Source organism: Mercenaria mercenaria, chromosome 3 (assembly GCF_021730395.1).
Source record: "Mercenaria mercenaria strain notata chromosome 3, MADL_Memer_1, whole genome shotgun sequence".
Lineage (NCBI taxonomy): Eukaryota > Metazoa > Mollusca > Bivalvia > Venerida > Veneridae > Mercenaria > Mercenaria mercenaria.
In genome coordinates, this window is record NC_069363.1 from 53,807,028 (window position 1) to 53,829,793 (window position 22,766).

At 34.2% G+C, this 22,766-nt stretch overlaps 1 protein-coding gene across 9 annotated transcripts in view; it reads left to right on the forward strand.

Annotated features, from left to right (window-relative positions):
- LOC123525750 (uncharacterized) overlaps positions 1 to 22,766 on the forward strand; it is a 52,084-nt gene that overhangs the window by 17,655 nt on the left and 11,663 nt on the right. For 8 of the 9 annotated variants that reach the window (XM_053538510.1, XM_053538517.1, XM_053538513.1 and 5 more), the window contains 34 exons: positions 63 to 182; positions 814 to 889; positions 1,283 to 1,316; positions 1,514 to 1,652; positions 2,562 to 2,670; positions 2,881 to 3,027; positions 3,471 to 3,624; positions 5,488 to 5,554; positions 5,917 to 6,004; positions 6,330 to 6,490; positions 6,647 to 6,817; positions 8,269 to 8,401; positions 8,786 to 8,863; positions 9,202 to 9,334; positions 10,203 to 10,368; positions 10,728 to 10,930; positions 11,275 to 11,440; positions 12,658 to 12,777; positions 13,265 to 13,340; positions 13,806 to 13,839; positions 14,147 to 14,285; positions 14,545 to 14,653; positions 15,144 to 15,293; positions 15,888 to 16,044; positions 17,277 to 17,340; positions 17,594 to 17,681; positions 17,873 to 18,036; positions 18,584 to 18,757; positions 19,058 to 19,181; positions 19,500 to 19,568; positions 19,934 to 20,063; positions 20,243 to 20,396; positions 20,820 to 21,019; positions 21,329 to 21,494. In XM_053538510.1, coding sequence (XP_053394485.1) covers positions 63 to 182; positions 814 to 889; positions 1,283 to 1,316; positions 1,514 to 1,652; positions 2,562 to 2,670; positions 2,881 to 3,027; positions 3,471 to 3,624; positions 5,488 to 5,554; positions 5,917 to 6,004; positions 6,330 to 6,490; positions 6,647 to 6,817; positions 8,269 to 8,401; positions 8,786 to 8,863; positions 9,202 to 9,334; positions 10,203 to 10,368; positions 10,728 to 10,930; positions 11,275 to 11,440; positions 12,658 to 12,777; positions 13,265 to 13,340; positions 13,806 to 13,839; positions 14,147 to 14,285; positions 14,545 to 14,653; positions 15,144 to 15,293; positions 15,888 to 16,044; positions 17,277 to 17,340; positions 17,594 to 17,681; positions 17,873 to 18,036; positions 18,584 to 18,757; positions 19,058 to 19,181; positions 19,500 to 19,568; positions 19,934 to 20,063; positions 20,243 to 20,396; positions 20,820 to 21,019; positions 21,329 to 21,494 — 4,263 coding nt within the window. Of the gene's footprint in view, positions 1 to 62; positions 183 to 813; positions 890 to 1,282; positions 1,317 to 1,513; positions 1,653 to 2,561; positions 2,671 to 2,880; positions 3,028 to 3,470; positions 3,625 to 5,487; positions 5,555 to 5,916; positions 6,005 to 6,329; positions 6,491 to 6,646; positions 6,818 to 8,268; positions 8,402 to 8,785; positions 8,864 to 9,201; positions 9,335 to 10,202; positions 10,369 to 10,727; positions 10,931 to 11,274; positions 11,441 to 12,657; positions 12,778 to 13,264; positions 13,341 to 13,805; positions 13,840 to 14,130; positions 14,286 to 14,544; positions 14,654 to 15,143; positions 15,294 to 15,887; positions 16,045 to 17,276; positions 17,341 to 17,593; positions 17,682 to 17,872; positions 18,037 to 18,583; positions 18,758 to 19,057; positions 19,182 to 19,499; positions 19,569 to 19,933; positions 20,064 to 20,242; positions 20,397 to 20,819; positions 21,020 to 21,328; positions 21,495 to 22,766 lie in introns of all 9 variants that reach the window. The other variant, XM_053538514.1, reaches the window with a different exon arrangement.

Consider the following 22,766-nt stretch of genomic DNA (forward strand, 5'->3'; position numbering starts at 1 on the left):
AAAACTAACCACTTCTAAGATCAGTGAAATAATATATTGTACAAAAATGTATATATTTTCAGGGTTTATACCCGGAGTCACATGGCATTGTGGGTAATAGTATGTATGACCCACACACCAATGCATCTTTCTCAATAGGGAGTAAGGAAAAATTCAACTCTGCGTGGTGGGGTGGAGAGCCGGTATGCTTAATACTATTGATTTTAATTTTAGATTTCGGTATACCAGTTTTAAAGTTATGTACCAATAACGATAATTCATATGTAATTCATATGCTATTTCTCATATTGAGTTTCGGTATACTTCTTACATATTTACTTGTAGCTTATACGAGCAGATGTTTTTCCGTTGATGAAACTTTATTTGTTTCTTATGAAAAGTCCTTTCTTTTGTTTTCCTAACAAACAATGTTTGCTCGTATGAGTCCTTTCTTTTGTTATTGTTCGTAACTGAATTGACACGTCAGACAATTTTGGCTTAATTAATTTCTGATGGAATTTTCTGGAAAAAAAACCCGCCCCTTTTCTTGTATCTTAAATAATTATTTAAGCGATATTTCCTAGAGGCAATACACACGGTGACCTTTACCATATAGCTTATCAATTTTCTGTCACATCGTTCTTGAGGCCAATTCTTTCTCATGAGAATGCCAAAATCGTATACGCTCATTACGTAACCCTAGAAAGGTTAACCCTGCTAATAATACCATATATTAAAACGTGTTTTTATAAAATATTACCGTTTTTTAACTGGTAAACCTGGCGTACATTATGCGTAAAAATGTTGGAATCAAACTTAAAATTATATTTACAGCTATGGGTAACTGCTAAAAAGCAGGGCAAAAAGACAGCCTCGTTTTTCTGGGTTGGAAGTGAAATGAACATTTCAGGTACTCCTATTTGAACTTGGTGGCATGTCTTTGGAGACTGCCTAGTATTACTATGATACATGGCAAAACCAATTTTTTTTTTGTTAAATAATTTCTTTAATTTTTAATGTAAACATTTGCTTCTTAAAAGATATTTTTTAAAAGTCGGTGGATAAATCTAAACTTTTTTTATGGAATATCAATTTTTATATAACTATATACGTATATCTATAATAATTTCAGTTTGCTTGTACTGATTTGAGACATTTAAGTCAATAGTGTGTATTCATGATGGCATTCGGTAATTAAAACGAAACAAGCTGACATGAAAAGACACAAAACCTATAACTTGTAATTATATCAGACAAACCAAGTAAAGAACTACAATTTTCTAATATGTCTATATGTTTACAGGGATGCAGCCGGATATCTGGAAACATTACAATGGGTATTGATACTATTTTGATAAGTATTAAAATTTAAAAAAAATTAATTGAAATCAGTTAATACGAAATAATGACTTCGAAGAAAGTATATTGAAAATTTGTTCAGACCGTGTAAAATATTTGATAAATGTGAAATCATAGCAAGCAAGCATGCATAGAAAAAGAAGTATGGACATCCATGTAATGATGTATATTGTAGGAGTATCTCTTACGAAGATCGCGTTGACACTGTGTTGGGATGGCTTGAAATGCCCGATGAAGACAGACCTGAATTTATCACACTTTATTTCGACGAGCCAGATCACGAGGGTCATGGGTCAGGACCTAACAGCGAAAAGGTAGGATAGATATATGTAAGGAAATATTAAAAAAAGTTTTTTATTTACTTTTATGACTTTAAACAAAGAGATATCATAAACTTTTTTTCATTTACTTTAGTGTTAGGACCCAAAAGCGAAAAGGTAGAATGGATATGGGCAAAGAACTATCACAAAGGTTTTTTTTTATTTACTTTAATAGTGACTTTAAGGAGGAACCACACTATAACTTTTTTTCAGAGCCCACGTTATTGACTGGTACCCTGTGTATATTTTTACGTTTAATGCATCAGTGACGTTTCCATGACGTCGCAAACGGATGTATTAAACGCAAAAATGTATACAGATCTAAATCAGAAATATCTTCCAGTTTTTGCTGGTACCAGTCAATAACGTGGGCTCTGAAAAAAAGTTATAGTGTGGTTCCTCCTTAAGCAAAACGCGGCAGTTTTGTAAATTATTTCTTATTGCCAAAAGAGATGGAATGGCATCGTAAAAAGCTGCCAATGGCTGACGAAATTTGTATTAATTGCACTTATCAGAGTATCAACAAATGACAACATTTTTGTAACTCAAATGAAATGTTATACAACAGATTTAAAAGAAAAAAAAATAACTGCAAAAATATGCCATGTTTCCTGCATATTCATATTTCATGTGCCATTCCACGTTTCAGGCTGCTGACGGTCATGTACCATATACTTTTCCTTATCAAATTTGTTTTTGTTTGTGTAGGTTTAGAGAAACACGACAAAGTTTAAGTTATATAGCGGCTTTTCTAGCTTTTGATGGTGGATGAAAACCCAAGGTGCATTTTTTTCCATCATGAGCGGGCACCTGGGTAAAATCACCCTATGTTTCAAACCGACTCTATGATCTGTTGTATCATTAAGGCACCTCGTTTATCATATTCTTAAATCAATGTTTCAGATTAACTCTATGTTAGAGCGGATGGATTCCATAATTCGTCGATTAATGGACGGGCTGCTCAGGCGTAATATGGACCACTGCGTCAACTTGATAGTCCTGGCCGATCATGGTAATACATCTTACTACTATATGATTGGGGGTGTCCTGAAATGATGATTCGAATGATCTTTATTTATGGCATTCGTGATATTTCTTATATGAAATGATCAAGGGTATTCTGCATGTGTTTCACGTGTACTGTAACATTGTGAGATTGTAATTGTTGCAATATAGATAAAGAAATGTGTTTGAAACAGTTAACAGTTGACCTCTGTTTTAGGTATGGCAGACACATCATGTGAGAGACAGGTCGTGTTAGATAAGTATCTTGATGGGGTTGGCGATATGTTGATATACTCCGGCACTACAGGACATATCAATACAAAATACAGAAAAGTCAGTAAAGTTGTATACGAAAATGAAAATGGTAAGGCGCACAAAAGATCATTTTCAGAAATAAGTTCTTTTTAATGTGTTTTAGCATCCATATATAAATACTTCTTGGTCACTACCGCATATCGTACGTTAGTGTTTCAAGCATAAGTAACATTTGTGCGTAACAACAGTTTGTTGATACATCAAAATGTTGTGGCTTTAGCAACATGCAATTGCAAATATGAAACTGCGGATCCCGCAATGACATTAAAAAGTTCAAGAGACATTTTAATAAATATAGTATGTAGGCAGCAGGAAATATGGAAAAGATGCAGGTAATTTTTGTTTTTCTAGTTTGTCCGTCCGCTCGTCAATCAGTCAAAAAAGAACATAGTATATGGACCAAAGCAGACTGTTTTATTTTTGGTAGGACTGACCTGTGCATAGTCCTCAGTGCAAAGCGTAATGTGGTAAATGTTTCTTCCTCTTTATCAGTTGTACCAACAGAAGACGTCATTAAATCTCTACAATGTAAGAACTCTCATCTGAACATCTTCTCACGGTCGTCGCTACCTGCCCGGCATCACTATGCTAATAACGACAGAATTGGCAATGTTGTTCTAGACATCGAACAATCTTGGCTGGTATAGTATGTAGGAAACACAAAGCAGTATTTAAACCTCACTCTATTTTTCCAAACATATGATTTTAGTAAAACCAAGTTTAAACTTCTGTGAAGAAATATCTGTGTAAAATAAAACACAACAAGGCTTTTGTAAAAAACTAGGCAACGGCCGTTTACTAATTTTCAACATAAATGAGACTTTTGAAGTACATAAACTGGTGAACCAGAGACTAGTTCCGCAAAAAGGGCATTAATTCCATTTAGAAAGAGTCTCTTTGGGTTTAGTATTCCAATAGCTGGTTCTCAGCTTGACAGTTCATTTGAAAGTGCTCGCTAAGTAAGCTAGGTAAAAAACATCCATATGATTCCAAAGCTTCGGTCATTTTCGTAGTTTTTTAACAAAACTGGTTTCGTAATACCGACCCTTCGAGACAGACCGGGATAAAACAAATCATAAGGCTGTGTATTGGCATGAAAATGAAATGTTAAATTAATAAGTGATTCACCATTGACTTTACATGAGTTCCTTTATTGTCATTTTTTTCTAAATGAATTGATAACCATGCATGCACATTGTGTGTTTTATAAGATGTATTTACATTCGCTTCATACGCTTGATGAAACCCTCTTTTGCCGAAAGCTTCAAATGTTATATCTTTTGTCTTTAATAGTTTAGAAAGTGTGCCAACAACAAATGAATCAAAACGAATCAGTTAATCACTAAAAAAGAAACTAAAACAATGTTGTACTCGACATCAGTTTTGGAACAAGCTAACGGGCAGGGTAGACCCCATTTTATATACTGTGACTTGCTGTAGAGCATCATAGCCTTTTGAAATATGTTTTCATGATGTGACAGTATGTTATACCCCAAGCAATAAAAACAATATCTACTGTTAAACTGATGTATGTTCGCCGAATATATCCATGGCACGGGTAGTGCAACATTACATTACACGAAAGAGTAAGACTTGAAAAGATTTTGAAGAACGTTAAAATAAATCAACGGTTATATAGGAACGAAAAATGTTTCGTGGCCTTTGCATTTCATCTCAAAAAGTAATCAAACAGCAAAGTCCAACCAATATACGGATGTCTATAATTTTGATGTGTTGATAATGTATATCAATTTGATGAAACAAGAAGGAGTTGAATTTACAAGGTACAGAAGCAGTTGTCACAGACATTATAAAGCCAAAAAGGGACAAAATGTAAATTATTTTGGATATAAGTCCAGATAATATGTGTATGTCCACTTGATGTTGACGAAGTATACCAAGTTTCATTTGATTTTGATTGAAACTGAGGAAGGAGTTCAGGACCCACAAGGGGCATAAAACTTTAATGTTTCTTGACAAATAGGGGGTGTTATTGTCAGGGAGGTTTTTTAATGCTGGGGTATATATGTTTTTATCCTAACACTATTTACTGCGATATAAGGTTGTACATGTATATGTAAACAATATGGTTCTTTGGCAAATAGGAGGAGTGCGGGGGCATTTATTCTGGGGTGCATGGCATTACTTGTATAGCCCGTTTACTTAATGGCAGTGTATTTCTGTTGTTTCGACTTGGTCCTTTGAAAACTGTTATCAAAAACAGCGTTTTGTAATATTTTAAAGGGTCATAACTCTTAAACCGGAGATGGGTCGCATTTGTCCAACTCGTACAGATGTATAGGTTGACATATTTCCTAAACATCCCATAAAAAAAATAAAAATCGTTGACATTTTTGCGAATACGATTCCGTCTAGTATATGGAGTTACTTTTAATTATTTTGCTACTGGTTTTGACATAAGCTCATTCTTCTACAAATAGAAACTAGTCAGTCTATATGCTAGAGATTACATAGATGCATTTAAGTTATTGTCTGTTTTTCATCTTAGCCCAACGAAAAGAAAAAGTTGTTTGAAAGGAAATCATGGTTACGACAACATATATAAAAGCATGCATGTAAGTAAATGACCCTTTCTTGTTCAGTATTACGTGACTCATTGCAAATTGTTAGCTATCATGTGCTGCTGATCATGCCAAGCTACGTAAGTGGTTTGGTTTTGTATTTGCGGACAGGATACTTTATTTCTTTCTAGCAAGTACTTTAACAATTTTATTTTTATTTAGTTATAACGACTGCCATTTTTATTTCAAAATTGTAAAATATTTTAAGTACTGTTTACATGTTGGGCACCTATTGTATCATTGCTATCTTGCTATGGTATTGAAATCGGATTGCAAACTTTACCTGCCCTGAGACAATTTTTTTATTGCATTTCTATCGCCGATCATTTAACTAGTTCCGAACTTTACAATTGCAGGCATTGTTTCTGGCTCATGGTCCTGATTTTAAACAAAATGTAGCTGTAGATCCTTTCGAAAACATCGAACTGTATAATCTGATGGCAGGTTAGTATTTGGATCACATTTCCTGGTAATCCACATACACTATGTCATATGCACGACATATACTTTAAGGTAATACAACATTTACATTTCATAAACTGCAAAAAGTTTCGTACACAAGTAACATGTTATTATCACACACTTCATAAATGCAGTGTGACATATAGATCTATTGTTACAAATTACATAAATTGAAATTAGCTTTAACCTTATATTAATATATTTGAGGAGTTTCTATATTTGAAGTAAGATATTTCAGTCAAAAATAGCCATTGGATGTCTTAAAGCAATCAAGATATTATACACTTTGTTGAATGTATTCTTGCAGACATACTAAGGCTAGAGCCAGCACCAAACAATGGTACATCCGGAGCGCTCAACCACCTTCTACGCAATCCTGTGAGTCCGTCTTCAGCATCTTCTCTTGCTTATCCAGTTTGCACGATCTCATCAGAAATAAGGTCGATTGGTTGTGTCTGTAAGGACACGGTAATATATGTTCTATAACAAAATATAAACTATATTTTGAAATGACGCGATTCACTCTTTCGAAGCTATTAAAAGACAGCACCACAGACTGAATTTTAAGATATGTTTAATTACGCTACTTTTGCTCACTATAATTATGTCTTTTTTTTTTTGCAGACAGGACTGAACCCACCAAATAAGCCCGGTGACGAGGTGTTCCCGTTCGGTGAACCTGCTGTTGTACACGGTGAAAGTACTTGTGTTCTCCATGGAAACCACTATTCCGCCTTCTACAGTAAATTATACAAAGCGCCGATCTTAAGTTCATTCACGCTGACTGCTGACCAAGTATGTTGAAATGCAAAGCTAAAGATCTTTAATCTTTACCCTGCTAAATTTCTAAAATGGACTGATCCATCATTCAATTTGGGCAGTACCACTTATTATTTGAAGGGGTGTTAACTGAAAATATACTGATTGAATAGCGAAGAGTGCAGGCCATGATCAGACTGCACGGATGTGCAAGCTGATCTTGGTCTGCACTGGTCGCAAAGGCAAAACCACTTGCTACCAGCAGGCTAAAGGTTAATGTGTGACAAAACTGCCACTAGAGAGAACCGTTTAGAAAATGAATTATTATAATACTTTTGTTGATTAGATTTCTCTTTGTTTTGCAAAGAAGTCAATGGTATACAATTTTTACATGAAAAACTCTCAACGTGTCCCTGCTAAATAAAATCTGGAAAGTAGATCCCTTGGAAGCACTGAGAACAAGGCAGACAGTGAAAATTGCAGACTCGGTTTGATTGAGTCTGTTCATGAGCAGTAATGGAAAATGCCCACGCCCCCTAGCACCAGCTTAAGCAGTATTCAATCTTCAAATCTAAATGAGTTGAAATCAATGATCCCGAAGGACTACGTTTTAATTCAATGAAATTGCAGTGCCCATGAATCATATTACTGAAATACATAAGTTCCAGTAGTACATATTTTGGATTTATTCATATGTATTAACATGGCAATACATAAAGAACAAAACAGCTAATCTTCCCATTTGCAAGAATCTTAAGAATTAAGGAAAGAACTTTTTTTAATTAAGTACAAATATCGACCAGAATGTTGTTATTAATATATCAAAGTATCACCCAAAGATGTGGTTTTATTCATTTTACTACAACGTCCCGCTCTAAAAGGTCACAGAAATTCACATGAATTTTTTGTTGTTTTTTTTGCGAACGAGTGGATACCATTTACAAGAATACATGTGTATAGGTTTTTGTTTTTTGTTGTTGTTGTTTTTTTTTTAAAGAAAGTTAAATACCACACAAGTAGCAACTGCTCGTTTTCAATAGGGCCAAAAAAGACCTTTTTGTTTTTGTTTTTATATTTTTCCATCATAACGTTTTTCTAGTGTGTAAATTCTAGTTTTAATGTATTTTTGTGACTTTTCAAAATGTGTTAAGTCGTAAAATGGGTAAATTAAAATGATGTCTTAGTAACTAAGTCTGATTTTGTTCAAATGTTTGTAAACTATCAACAATATATTATTCTGAGCGTACGCTAAATTTCACAACCAGTGATTTTTAAGATTATAGATATATGAAAAATAACAAGTCGCGGTGTAAAAAAAAATAGCAAAGACTTTCAGTCGACTTTAATTCCATTTCCATTAATGTTGTTACTGACAGACTCCCGATCTTCCCCGCTTTTCTGAACTTTTGTTTGGAAATGTGTTTCATTAACAGTGGTTTTTTAATTGACTTACATCTATTAATATCATTTTACATTTTATTGTCAAGGTGCTTAGTTACAGTGAAGATATTGATGATTGCCTAATACCTGACCCAAGACTTAGTTCCCAAGATGATCTTGACTGCTTGAAATATAAAAACGTGAACAGAAATATAGACTTTGTTCGTCTCTTTAATCCAGGTAAGATATACGCTCATAATGATCTTGATTGTTGTCAACAGAAGGTTTGTCAGTTTAAAGTGTCTTGTGTGTGTTCGCTCGCAGTATATGGAGGCAAAGAGAAGTATAGATAATTGTTCGTCTCTTAAGCTGTGATAGGCTTTATGTAGCACACAAAGGCATAAAAGGAAATATTGGCTTTGTTCTTCTCTTAAATCTAGTTAACACGCACGCTTATGACTTAGTCTGCTCTCAGTATTGTTTTAGTCTAAACTGATCAAGGTAACACGTATGTTCGCAATATATAGACGTACATAGAAGTATAGACTTTGTTTATCCAGACACGACAGTTCATGACCCTGACTTTTCCGTTGAAGTTTTCGCAATTTATATTTGTGTTTTCAGGTTTCATAACCAAAGATGGAAATTCTGAAGCACAATTGTCGTCAAACAAAGTTCCAATGTACACAGGGTTTAGAGATGGTAATTATGCAACTTTCTCTTCTCTGCCTTTGGTTATACTCATTTATATTCACATAAATATATAACCAATAGTACTGAAGAAGAATTTAAATGTAAGAATGGAAATTTTATTAAGAGTAATTTATCAATTAATTTTAAAATTCATTTGGTGCCAGTTATCTTTTTATAATTAGAGTATATGACTTCTTTTATACATTTTAAACGTAACATTTTTCGCAAGTTACTGTTCATTGTTTCTGCTCGGTTACTTTATAAGAACCATTTTGAAAAGTCTAGTGTTTGAAAAAGTATAGCTCCTGTGATTAGTTTTTAGAGTAGAGTGTTTCATTATTTTGCAGGTATATGGTCTTACGCTTGGCGTGTTATAAAAGAATATGCTATCAAATACCAAACAATTCATGTATCAGTAGGACCTATCTATGACAATGATTCTGATGGTCATATGGATGCAACGTTAACCAATAAGACAACGTAAGGAATCAATAAACTAAAAAACCATCTAATTTGATAAATTACATATGTCACAGGGTGAAAATAAATGTGCAGCCAGACCGGGACTCAAGCCCGGGGTCTCGGAATACGTTTCGATGCTCTGCCGACTGAGCTACCTGGCCGCCCACACGCTTTTCTCTCCGTTTTGATATTCAAGTCCTATACCATGACATATTTCCCCACCATTTTGAAATTCGTCTTCGAATTTCAGCGGGTACTTTATAAATCAAGCAATTACAGGCGTCGAAGATGCAAACAATGTAATGCCGTCACGGCCCCACGTTGAGACAGGGTGAGAAAAATGTGCAGCCTGACCGGGACTCGAACTCGGGGACTTGTAATACTTTTGACCTGTAATACCGACTGAGCTACCCGGCTGCCTACAGATTTTCTCCCCATTTCAATAACCAAGTCTTTTACCGTGACACATATTTGCAAGAAATGTTGCAGTTTACACCTCTATGAAAGCGATTTGTATTCAACTACTTGGCATATATTTTAATAGTCCTTTTGTATGTTTTATTAACACAAACGGAAAAGCAGTTAAGAAGCAATGTACAGCGGATCAAACAAAAACAATAAGATGAAACAATATTTTGCATATGACACATTAGCATTCAAGGCCACTAAAAGCATGGTATTTGAAATGTGAGAGCGTGACCGTTTATAATGTATACAATCACTGGTAAAACACCACTTGGTGGTTAAAGCCTGTTAATGGTGTGCACCAATCTTCACTCTAAGTCCCCATAATATTCTGAAATAACAGAACAGTGTAAACATTTTTTTTGTGTCGTTAAGCTGTATAGCTAAGTTGAACACAGTTTAAAATCGACATTTGTTTCAGATATGTAGACGAGAACGCACTTATTCCACTACCAAGCCATTTCTATATGATATTGATGAAATGCTCTGGCAAATTATCCGGCAGCTTATCCGAGTGTATTTCATCTGAAGATGTTGATGTTTTACCTATAATTTTACCACACCAAAATAAGACAAATAATTGCCTGGTATGGTTTTCTTAATAACTTCTTTCTATATACTCTGCATAATACTGCCTAAAATTCTCGTGTGCTGATCTAAGATTGGTTGATAATAATGTCCCTTTGTTGTCCTTTGTATTTCCGGGGGTTAATAAGATATTTGAGTTATTTTTGACACTGTTTGTCACTTATGTTATAATCAGCATTAAATGGATTTTCTAAAATTAGATAACCGAAATCAATAGGTGTTTCAAGCTTTCTAAAGTAAGGCAAAAGTATAAAATTATTTTTGCTCGATTTGTTTTCTCTGGTTACATGCAAGTCTGTTGTAAAGTGTCCGTGAGAAACTGGCTGACACTTGTTTGTTTTTTTTTTATTTCACAAAGACAAACAAGGATTTCCTGCTGAATAATGCTGCAAGAGTTCGAGACGTAGAACAGCTCACTGGTATGAGGTTTTTGACATCACTTGAAAAGTCAGAAGGTGCAAGGTCAAGGACATTCCTTCCCCTGAAAATGTGGCCGTCACCTCTGATGACACCATGGGAAGATTTACCCTGTCCGATAGAGAACGCAACTTGTCCAGCAGGGTAGGTTCTTTAACATTGATATATGTCTTCTGTAATATTGACAGATATTCAGTAATTTAGTACTGATATTCTTATAAGTTGAAGTCATTGTTCTTTGTTATATTATAGTAAAAATATACATAATTCATTTCATAAAGATACAAAAACCAACAGCTGGTAGTCCTAGCACTCGTGTTTAGCTAGCCATAACGACTCTAGCTTTATACCATCAAAGTAAAAGATCTTTGAATTTCGGATCGGGTTCTCTGTCAGACGTTGTTGAATCTGGTCACTCATAGAAACTTTGAAAAATGATACATTTATTATATAATCTATACAAATCAACGTTTAAGCATATATTTCAGATCCAAACCATTATTGCTGATTTCCTTGGATGGGTTTCGAGCAGACTACTTAGGTCGACACTTGACCCCTACAGTTGAGAGGCTTGCTAAATGTGGGGTTCACACACCTTACATGAGATCTGTATACCCGACAGTTACCTTTCCAAACCACTACACAATCGTTACTGTAAGCGAAAAATAATACTTTCTTTTCATCATGATGTGTTACAGTACTGTAGTGTAGGTCTTCACCTGTAATTTAAATGTCACGCCGATATAGTTTACTAAAGTAGAACCATCGACTTCCCGTGGATGAACTGGATTTCTCTAACCTGACAAAAACCACAGCTTAAACCACGACTGGTATATTACATTTGGTTCTCAGTCTCCATTGACTGCAAGTGATGTTCGACTTGTATTTGACCACTATTCAAACTTACGTATGATTTCAATGATTCGTTTTTTATTGTAATAAATATTTGAGTTGGTGTACGTTACTTATAAAAACAATGTGCTTATTTTATCCATAACGTGTCCAAGAACGTTCAAAAACTTTATATAGTGTTTAATTTACACCATCTCTAACGTAGCACAACAGACTATATGCATGATTCCGCATTGTAGAACATAGCCTCGTCAGTAATAATAATTTTTCTTAATCCGATTGCAGAATTTCTTACACAGCTTCAAGAAACTTGCTCTTTGTTGATTTGCAGCGTTGAGCTGACGAAATATGCATTTGTCATAACTGTGTTGGCTAATTTTAGAAAAAATATCACGGCTGAAAGTTTTTAGAGAAACTTCTAACCTGGATGATATTAGAATTTATGTTGGTAGATTGTCTTTGGGTAAATACAAACGAAATGCTTAATAACCGTAGCTGTTTTCACAGTAGGTCGATTTTGATACATTTCATTAGTTCCATATATACTATATTAATTGTGATTTAACGCAATTGTATGACCAATATTTGGTAATTAGGTTAACGAGGTGTTATATCCGAGTTCATTTACAACATTTTTCATACTTCTGTATGAGTAGTTTGTCTCAAAAAAGCGAGCTACTATGCTCTCCATTTGTCACACATTTACGCGCGTATAATTTAATTCTCTAGACGAGATCAAGATAATGTTCCTGTCACCTATACTGTCTCCGTTTGTGCGAACATTCAATATTTTTCCGTATGGCTCCTATTAAATGGGATAGAGGTAAGAATTTAGGGAGAACTTCAAGTCTGTAGAGAAGAAAGGAAGAAGTAAAAAGACTGAACACATTATATACCCACATTTTATTATTACATTATTCACCAACAAACAAAATCTGAGAAAGTGACTACTGCAAAAAAAATCAAAAGTAATAAAGGCAATATGAGTGTAACTATACATATTGCTTCTTTCCATATAGGGTCTGTATCCAGAAAGTCACGGGATTGTATCCAACAACATGTATGACGAGGACATTGATCAGATATTCTCTCTCTCCGCAAAAACAGGCAAGGACCCGAGATGGTGGAAGGGAGAACCGGTAAAACTACATAACACATTAGAAGCAATTAATCATAAGGGTTTTTGTGCCATCTGGGAGCGTTTGAGGTGCATGCGCGACTGCAGTATTTCATATCCAAATGAAAATTGATAAAATATTTAAAGAAAAAATGCATTAAAAGTCTTGAAAGAAGATCATAGTCATGAAGGTATATTTCAAATCGCGAGATCTACAATTTGTTGCTTATTGCGTATGTTATAAATCTACCACGGTTTCTTGTCAAATTTCACATGACAAAGTTACAATATATAAACAAGACAAAAAATTTTTAATGAGCGAGTTAACATGAAAACACCCTGCTTTCGAGGTCAATGGAAGTCATCAATGACTGAAATGCAAACACATTATAGAAGTATTCATCGAAGACAGCGTGCATAAAATTTTGAACTAGGAATTTGCATTACGTACTGTTTTAGCGTAACGTTTTCGTATACTTCGGAAGCCCACTACGTTTTCTCTTTTCCAGATATGGATAACAGCAATGAAGCAAGGATTGAAAACTGCCACGTACTTTTGGCCAGGCTCCGATGTTAACATATCAGGTAGAATTATTCGCATATATTATATGTTACAAAACATGTGAATTGACTATAATACGTTTATCCGGCTTAATTATAACAGAAATAACAGAAGAACTAACCTTTAACATTTTTACAGTTTACTACACATGAATTGTTTATAAAACATAATTGTTTCTTTTCTGCATTTTTAATTTTGCTGCTAGTATCTTAAGAGTAGGCAAACATTAAAGATGTTTCAGTTTTTGAAATGCACTACATGGCATCATCATTTAATGATAGCTGGAACCTTGCGTGGGATCGAAGAATTATGTGTGGAAGCCATCCAGCTGGCTTGGGAGGTTGGTGGTTTTACTAAGGTGCACAATAATGCTAAGAGCAGGACCTGGGGTCTTCCTGCAACATGAAAACATGGAAAGTCCCCACATGACGTGTAATTTTGTCGGTGTGACGTTAAACTGAATAAAATCATTTAATGATAATTTACAGGGATGTATCCCGATTTTTGGAAACTCTACGACGGGTATGGTATTTTTTTTTTATGCTTGCAGACTTCGTTATAAATTTTGTTTTAACTATATGTAACAGTTTAAGTATTGTAATTGATACCATTACTAATCTTGTCATTAAGTTTATCTTTTTTCATTTACTTTTGTTAACTTTATTATTTTTTTATGAACTTTAATTGAACATTAGGTGTGTTTTCTGTTAGGGGTCAAACAATCCTTTATTTTTTAAGTAAATCATGACACCACGTTCTGCTTTAGTAAATTATTTGTCTATTTGTCTGCATGTTGAAATAAAAATGGAACAGCATTTGTAATTTACAGAAAAGCCGGATACAGTCAGCGCGTATACGATGTTTTAGATTGGCTTACTATGCCAGAGGAGACTAGACCTGACTTTGTTACGCTGTATTTTGATGAACCGGACCATGCCGGCCACAACAATGGTCCAGAGAGTGACGAGGTGAAAGATAGTTATTTACCTTTTTTTTTTTTGTTTTCCTAAGTAGTTGTCAGAAGGTATTGTAGTATTTTTGACGTATTGTAAAACAGTATAAATGTTATATATGGATACACAAAGTCGGGCAATTGAAAATATTAGTTTATAACTGCATAAAGCATAGAGGTTCAAGGATTTCATGATAAAATAATGCAGGGCTCATTATAAATTGATGGGTCTATTAGTTAAAGCTTTCATATAATTCTCTATCTTTCATTTGCAGGTGAATGGACAATTAGAAACTGTAGATGAATTGTTGCATATTCTGATGTCCAATTTGTACGAGAAAGGTCTTCACAATTGTATCAACATGATCGTACTAGCTGACCACGGTGTGTTCACGTATCAGTTCAATGATTTAATAAATAATTACTTAAATTCGCATGTAAATGTTAATTCCGAAGATAACATTTTTGTACATGTTTTACCTATAGATTCAAAAACTGAAGGCAACTACTCCAGTCTATAACATATTTCATCTATTTGATATCTTTTGGGATGTAAATGTAACGGTCTGTTTTCATTTTACAGAAATATCTTAACTCTGAACCGTTTTGCAAGAACTGCAAACTGCTTAAAGTGAATATCAGTACAACAAAAGCCTTGCATTGGTCATTTAATAGCATTAATTATCGCTAATGATCCTGAATTTTCATTCAATTGTTTTCTGTTTTACACAGATGTCTCCTCAAGTCCCCGCCTTATCAATCTCCACTAAGTGACACTCACTTGTAGATATACTCCCTTAAGACTCCTGGCTCTTATACAATATTTAGATAAAAGAAATTGAATGCAGTTTCTCCATCTATTGATTCAATATAGGAATGTCACCACAAAGCTGTGAGAGGAAGGTCAGTTTGAAAGACTTCTATCCAGATATAGAGGATATGCTCATGTTTGACAGGGTGTTTGGGCAGATATTTCCACAGTTTCAGAAGGATGATAAATACAATGCTCACAGACTGAATACATGTACGTATGTTAAATGATTGATATCAACTTACGTCATGCCCTGTGTATCTTTGTAATATACCTGGAAAATAAGATAAAAGTATGGTTGATCATTTTTGCCATTTCACTCTGGCGTCTCGGTGCGTTTGAAAAGAGCAAACACGCTATAACCTGCAGGTCGGTACGGCAAATCAGGTAGGCGTGTTGTATTGCAGGCGCTCTTCAAACGCGCAAGATAAATAAAATTACAGAAATCAGCCACCATGTTAAAGCATATATTCATAATCGTGACAAAAATCAGTTACGAAAACATCCTAAAAATCATATTGCAGATTTTTAAACGCCTTACTGAAGAAATATATGTCCTTCTGGAACAAAAATATTTTATAAATTTTCAAATACATTTAGCAAAGTGTTGATAGGTCAGAAAATGGCAGCTAATTTGAACATTTACTTGTAGCACATTTGAAAAGGTTTTCCTCAAATTATTTATAGGAAACAGATCGATTCTACATATAAAAGAATTTTTAAATATAAAATTTCTTATTTTAATTTATGCATTTTGGATTGATTAAATTCATTGCCTTTTGATAATTACACATACGCTTTTTTCAGCCTTTCAGTTAGAGGAGATAGTGCAGAGTTTAATGTGCAAACATTCAGCAATGAAGGTGTTCACTAAAGACACTATGCCAAGACGCCACCATTATACAAACTCTAACAGAATTGGGCAAGTTTCGATTGATATGAAGGATGAATGGCTTGTGTTTAGGTAAAACATTATGGTTTTCTACTGTTGTACTGTGTAAATACACCCAGGGAATAAAAAAAGAAAAGCTTCAGCTAACCTTCGGAAGAATTTGTTCCAGGAAGATTTTGCTAATATGTGTAAATCTGCGGAATATCAACTGCAAATTTTTTCCGGCAACTTGACGCGTGGCAGCCGCTCGTGAAACTCGTATTCAATTTAGTTTTATTTGGATATACATAGAGTCGATCTTCTACCAGGAATGTCAGATGTCCGTGAAGTCGTGAAACCATCAAAGGGTTGATGATTAAGATAGAAATTTTAAATTTTTAAGTTGCAAAACGTTTCCGAAGATGACTCACGTAATTAAAAAAACACATTTGCGTGTTATTTCACACGAGGTTTCCTATTCTACTGTCTGCCTGTCGTACCAGGTATACTTCTACCGAAACACTGAATTATTATTGGCCTTGTGGCGTAATAACGCTTGAACAAAAGATATTTGAGATACGCTTACTTCTGCCTAGAAAAAAAAACTTGTAAATAAATCTGCGCCAGATTTAAGAAAAAGTCGGACAGTTTTGAAAAACGGATGTATGTAATACAATTTTATGATGAGATATAGGAACACAATTATTATTTCGATTCTAATCACTCAAAACATTGCACTCTATATTGACCGATCTGCATCAGTTACGTTTATTATTTCTATGACTGTTTTTGAAATGTTTTATTACTGTTTGGCATTGAATTATATCAAGTACATAGGACATTAAGTGGGATAGAGGTAGCATCTCTAAGATATAGTTGTAAGTGATAAAAAATAACTCCAAGTACGTTTTATCACAGAATTATATACAGATTACATATTCATGTTTATACAGAATTGTTGCAGATCGTGTTAGAATAAATTATAACTGTTTGCATACAAGTTGTAGACATAAATAGATGTTTCGATCTTTTATTTTCGCAAGTTTATGCTGCTGCTTTTCCTTCTTTTTTTATAAATAATGCGCATTTCACTAGATGTTGTCTTTTAGAATTTTCTCCTTATTATATCTTTAACGTAATAAATACCTATCTGCAATCGAGAGTGTGTCAACAAAGCTGACGCGGGAATTTACATTTTTAGCGTAAGTGTAATCGGAATATGTTCTATGTTTTATAAATAAAACGATTAAATGTTTCGTATGAATACCATTGCATTTACAGCTCATAGAAACGTTTAAAGTATTGACATTTAAGCTAAATTTCAGTGATAGTACAACTTGGTGCACCGGTGGAAATCACGGATGGGATAATACAAATAAAAACATGCATGTAAGTACACTGCAACATTATACAAGTATTGCTGAACTGAAATGAGTTTACCCAGCTACCTAATCAGAAATATGGATTTTTCATCGGCATATTAGACCTATTTAGTTCTTGTACAGTTTTTTTTTAATTTCGCGGAAATTTACCCCCTTACATGCAAAAGTATAAAAGTCATGTACATTTTTTTAAATACGTTTTAGAATATATTTTGGCAGCTATCTGTACGATTGTATTAAAATGAGATATATTCTTTCAGGCTTTATTTCTTGCCCATGGTCCAGCTTTCAAAGATAATTTCACGGCAGAGCCATTTGAGAATATAGAATTATACGATCTAATGGCAGGTAAGTATTAATTTGTACAGAATCACACGATCTAACGACAGATAAATAATATTCTCCTCTTGTTAACATTAAACTGACAAGAAATCTAATCGCATTCTATGCAATGCATTTGAAATTTATCATTTTCAGAATTTGTTCATCGCTCAGTCGATCATACTTTCCTGACTCTATATTTTAAATAACATTTTCAGAGGTATTGAACATATCAGCTGCACCAAACAATGGTACTCGGGGTAGTTTGCACTATGTTCTCAGGTCAAGTAAACCTCTACCTAAGCCAGATCTGTCAACTGTTAAAAACTGCCAAACCGGTAAAGCAGGATTATTGTTATCTTGCGGATGCAGCAACATTCATGTAAGTTAACATGGTCCAACGATATATAGTACAGTTGAGTTAGAATCTTCGGTTGATTCGAAGCTCGATCTAGAAATTGACTAGTGACAAGAGTGCATTTGAACCTGGTCTCCGAACGTAGTTTTGTAGCCTTGAGGCCAGATCATCAAATCAAACTGCGACCGTTCTATTCTTCTGAGCTAAGTCAGTGAGGTTTTATGATCTTATCCTTAATAGGTATAAAGATATCGTTACAACAGGAGAAGAAAATCTAATACCACTGAAAATAGATATAGATTTGACATGCTAATCGATCTGTGACCCAAACAATATTGCAGGACTTCTCTTGATATAGAGTTATTGGCTGTGTTGAAAATAAAGAAAAGGATTGATTTTCTGTGCTCACATGTTCACCATTTAAAATGTTCGTTTTGTTTCACTTTGAACCAACACTTTTTATCTACATATTGCCACTACATTATGACATATGTGTTTATAGGTTACAGTGACGTGTTGTCTGTAACGTGTAATTCATTTGTGTCATCTGCTTTACAACATAATTTTTCAGGACCTTGTTAGTTCTGATGTACTCTTAGACCAGGACGACAGCGTGTTACCCTTTGGTACACCAACAAATACAAATGATTCGGTTTGCATGTTACACCAAAAGGGATTCTCAGTCGCCTTTAGTCATGCATTTAGTGGCCCAGTCATGTTAGCGACGACGTTGAATAAACAATCGGTATGTTGGTGCTTCTTTTTAAGCTAAAAATTGATCTTAACTTGTACATCTTTATTAGGAGACCAGTTAGGGACTGACTGTTTCTTAACAATAATTCAATACGTTGCATTCACTTCAGTTTTTAACCCTCGAACTTGACTCTATAGATAGAGCCACATTATCTGCAAATAAAAAAGAAACATTTGCGAAAATAGAAATGTGACAGAGTCTGCTTTCAATTCTTATGCATCCGATCATAAAATGCTGCAAACTTTCTGAGAAGGTTTTCTGATATATAATTCTTGTATGTTTCATTTTCAGCAAGTTATAACAGCTGGTTCGGATCTTTGTATATTAAACGACACCCGTGTGCCATCCACTGTTGATCTATGTTCCACTACTATGAATGATTCTGATGTAAAACTATTACCGCTCCTAGGAAAAGGTCAGTAAGCTTTAATTTCTACTGCAGAAGATAATGATGGTAATAATCATCTTAACATTGACGACGATGATGATGATGATCATGATCATGATCTTCTGTTTAATCATATTAACCTTTATGAGTTTTCGTGCTAAATGTTACTAGATGAAATTCACCTGCATTAATATTAACAGTGTCACCATTTAATAGTTATGACCACGTAAATGAATGTCTTGTTAAGAATCGAAAGGTATATCATTTCGTATGCAATTCACCACGCTATTTTTCATGTTGAGAACCATAACATTAAAATTTCAAAAATTCTTTGTATAATTTTAGTTGCCGAGTTGGCAAGCGATGCTTACCTGACATCATCAGTGGTCCCTCTTTTCACTGGATTTCATAATGGTAAGTTACGTTGGTTTTCAAGTTGTAAAAAGATTATGTGAAATAGGTGAACAAATACATAAATTCTTTGTATAGACAGTAACTGAATTTTGCTAGCATTGATTTATATTATATCGTTTGGAGGAAACGCTTTTCACTTTTCACTTGGTCTAAACAGCCGGAGAATCGTATCTGAGATTGAATAAAAACACATAACAAAGTGACAGGCAGTGTTAATTCATGCTTTCGATGGTGGGGTTAGAGTTAGTGGGGAGGTACGAGTGCTGTCAATGAAGTTAACCAAACTGTCAACAGTGTCATTTAGACGTTGGATAGGTGAAGCCCATATGCTGCATATCTATATCACTATATAAACTGACTTTCAGGAATATGGAAGTACCTGTTTGAACTGCTCACAGATTACAAGACACGTTATGGTAACATCAGCTTTACAGTTGGGACAATTTACGACTATAACAATGATGGGTTGTGGGAAGGAATCATCAGTGAAACACGGTCAGTTACTAATGACATAACAGATGGTGATTATACGTATATTTCTGTCAACAATAATTCTGGAGGACTTGAGTTGAAATAATTCCTTAGAACCCCGCGGTATAGTAAAGCAGAATGTTGGTTTACAAATCGTTAATCATATTCTGTATTTATCTTAATTCATGTTTCTCATTATATAGGTATTCGGACACAGATGGTGTTCTTCCTATCCCAACGCATATCTATGCAATACTTATCAAGTGCAAAGTTACCGAAGAACAGCTGCCATGTAATGGAAATATTGACATACTTCCATTTATACTACCAAACTTGAAAGAGGCCCCTAATTGTTTGGTATGAATAACAGTTTAGTCTATATATAGATAAAAACTTTCTTCCTATGCCCTTTTATTCTTTGAAAGAATGAACATATTTCACGTTCTTTTTATATTGTCAAGTTAAACCTGCGACTCAATATCACAAAAAAATAAAACGTTAGATTGCTGTTTTTTATCCGAGTCGTTATATAACAACTGTACCATTATCGGCGCAGCTTCAGTTAACAATTTTTCTTCGACTTGCCGGGCAGGTTGAAGTTCAGATATTCTCGTGGTATTTTAATCAAATCGTCATTATAATTCAGTATGTTGGCAGTACATATATATGAGTAAAACCCCAGGACAACAGTCCAGCAAGAAACGTCAAATTTAAAACACAACCGCCAGTACAAAAACTAACGTGCTTAATATGATGATATATAATTTTATTTGTTTACAGAGACCCGATGTTTACTTAAAGGACAATGTAGCAAGGATAAGAGACATAGAATTACTAACAGGTCTACAGTTCATGACTTCTTTTAATGTTTCCACTGCTGCTAGACTTAGGACATTTCTACCAGAGGATATTTGGGAAACCTCTATACCACGTACGTGGGAAGACGAACAATGTCCACATCAAGACTTGTGCCAATCTGAGTAGGCAACTCCTTTTTTTTATTTAAGTTATAAATGTATAAGTAGAAATTTACCTTCAAGATATTTAAATTGATATTTTGAATATTTTTGGGGATGAGAGGCTCTTCTCGTGCTTTTCTGAACCAATGTCATTGCTTTGGCTTTCGTAAAGTGCCGTGGAAAAGAACGTTAGACAAAGTTTGTATTCAACAAGAAAAGTTTAATAAATACAAACGAATGCTATATAATGAAGATATTCTGAGATAATTAATAGATAAAGTGTTTAAACAGAATCACATAACTTATCGTTTTCCATATCATATATCTTAGTTACAAGCCTACGTTACTGATCTCGCTGGATGGATTTCGTGCGGATTATCTGTTGAGAAATATGACTCCAACGATTTCTAGACTGAGCAAGTGCGGTGTACATGCACCTTATATGAGATCAGTTTATCCAACAAAAACCTTTCCAAACCACTACAGTATTGTCACTGTAAGTATAATTTGTATTCCAGACACATCAATCAGATTATATTCTAACACGATCTGATTTATTTCCTATTAAGGTATTGGACCCCTAATATTAATGTTTTAAAAATGGCATTTGTTTGGTATATTCTTAAAGTTGACCATGTTTTGCACTATGTTGCAAATTTTAAACAACTTTTACCGTGCCGTTTTTTTTTGTAAATTTTGTATAATTTATGGTATTTCCTCAATCTCAAGTAGAGACAAATTCATTGTGATGGCCACTATCTAAAACGTTTGCAGAGAGTTCATTACAGCATTAATTTTGATAAAAGAAACATCAAACTATTGTTAAACAATTATAAAACACAAAATAAAACTGTAAATATCATTTTTGTATGCTGCCTTAAGTAAACGGATTAATGAGACAGAATTTTAACTCCAACATCGAAAAATTAAGGTCGAAAAATTAAGGTCGAATCCTGTGGGTCTGTTTTGAATTTTGCTAACTTCATTAAGAAATAACCTTGGGGCAGAAGTAAAACATACCTGCAGTTCTTCTTCAATATGTTATCTAAAGAATGAGGGCAAAATAGAGAACTTTTACCACATGTAACTCAGTATTTTTAAAGATGTCTAACTGTACCCCTCCTAATTCAGAGGTAAATTCACTTTGAACAGCAAGAAATCGCTTATAAAATGAACATTTTCAACTTTTGTACTATACATCCATAAAAAGTCTTGAAAGAAGTAAAAACTTACTAGGAAAAAGGGAAAATTTGCCGGGGGGGGGGGTGAATTTGGTCCCAGTGGGGCTTGAACCCCACTGAATATTGCAGTCAAAGTAGGTTTATGGTGGGAATTGAATACTCTTCAAAAAGGAGGTACTCTATTACGGGTCCAATACCTTAAACAAAGAAGGCTGAAAACAGTGAATTATTATACAACAATTCACTGTTCTGAGTCACAATTATTACGTCATAGCGGCGCGCTGGAAAAGAAACCAATTGAAAACGAGCAAATATTTAATGGATGCCGTCCAGGATGTACTTTAAAGTCCTTCGTAACGTGTTAGAATCGAAATAATATATCTCATTTAATGATTTGCTCTTGAATAAAATCATTGTTTGTCGTTCAGATGCGTATTATTATATCACTCGGGCTGCGCCCTCGTGATATAATTCCTTCGCATCTGAACTCCAAACAATGATTTATTCAGCGACAAATCACTAAATGAGATACATTATTTCTTAAATACTTTTTCAGAAAACGTGTTTTAACTACAAATACTTTTTTT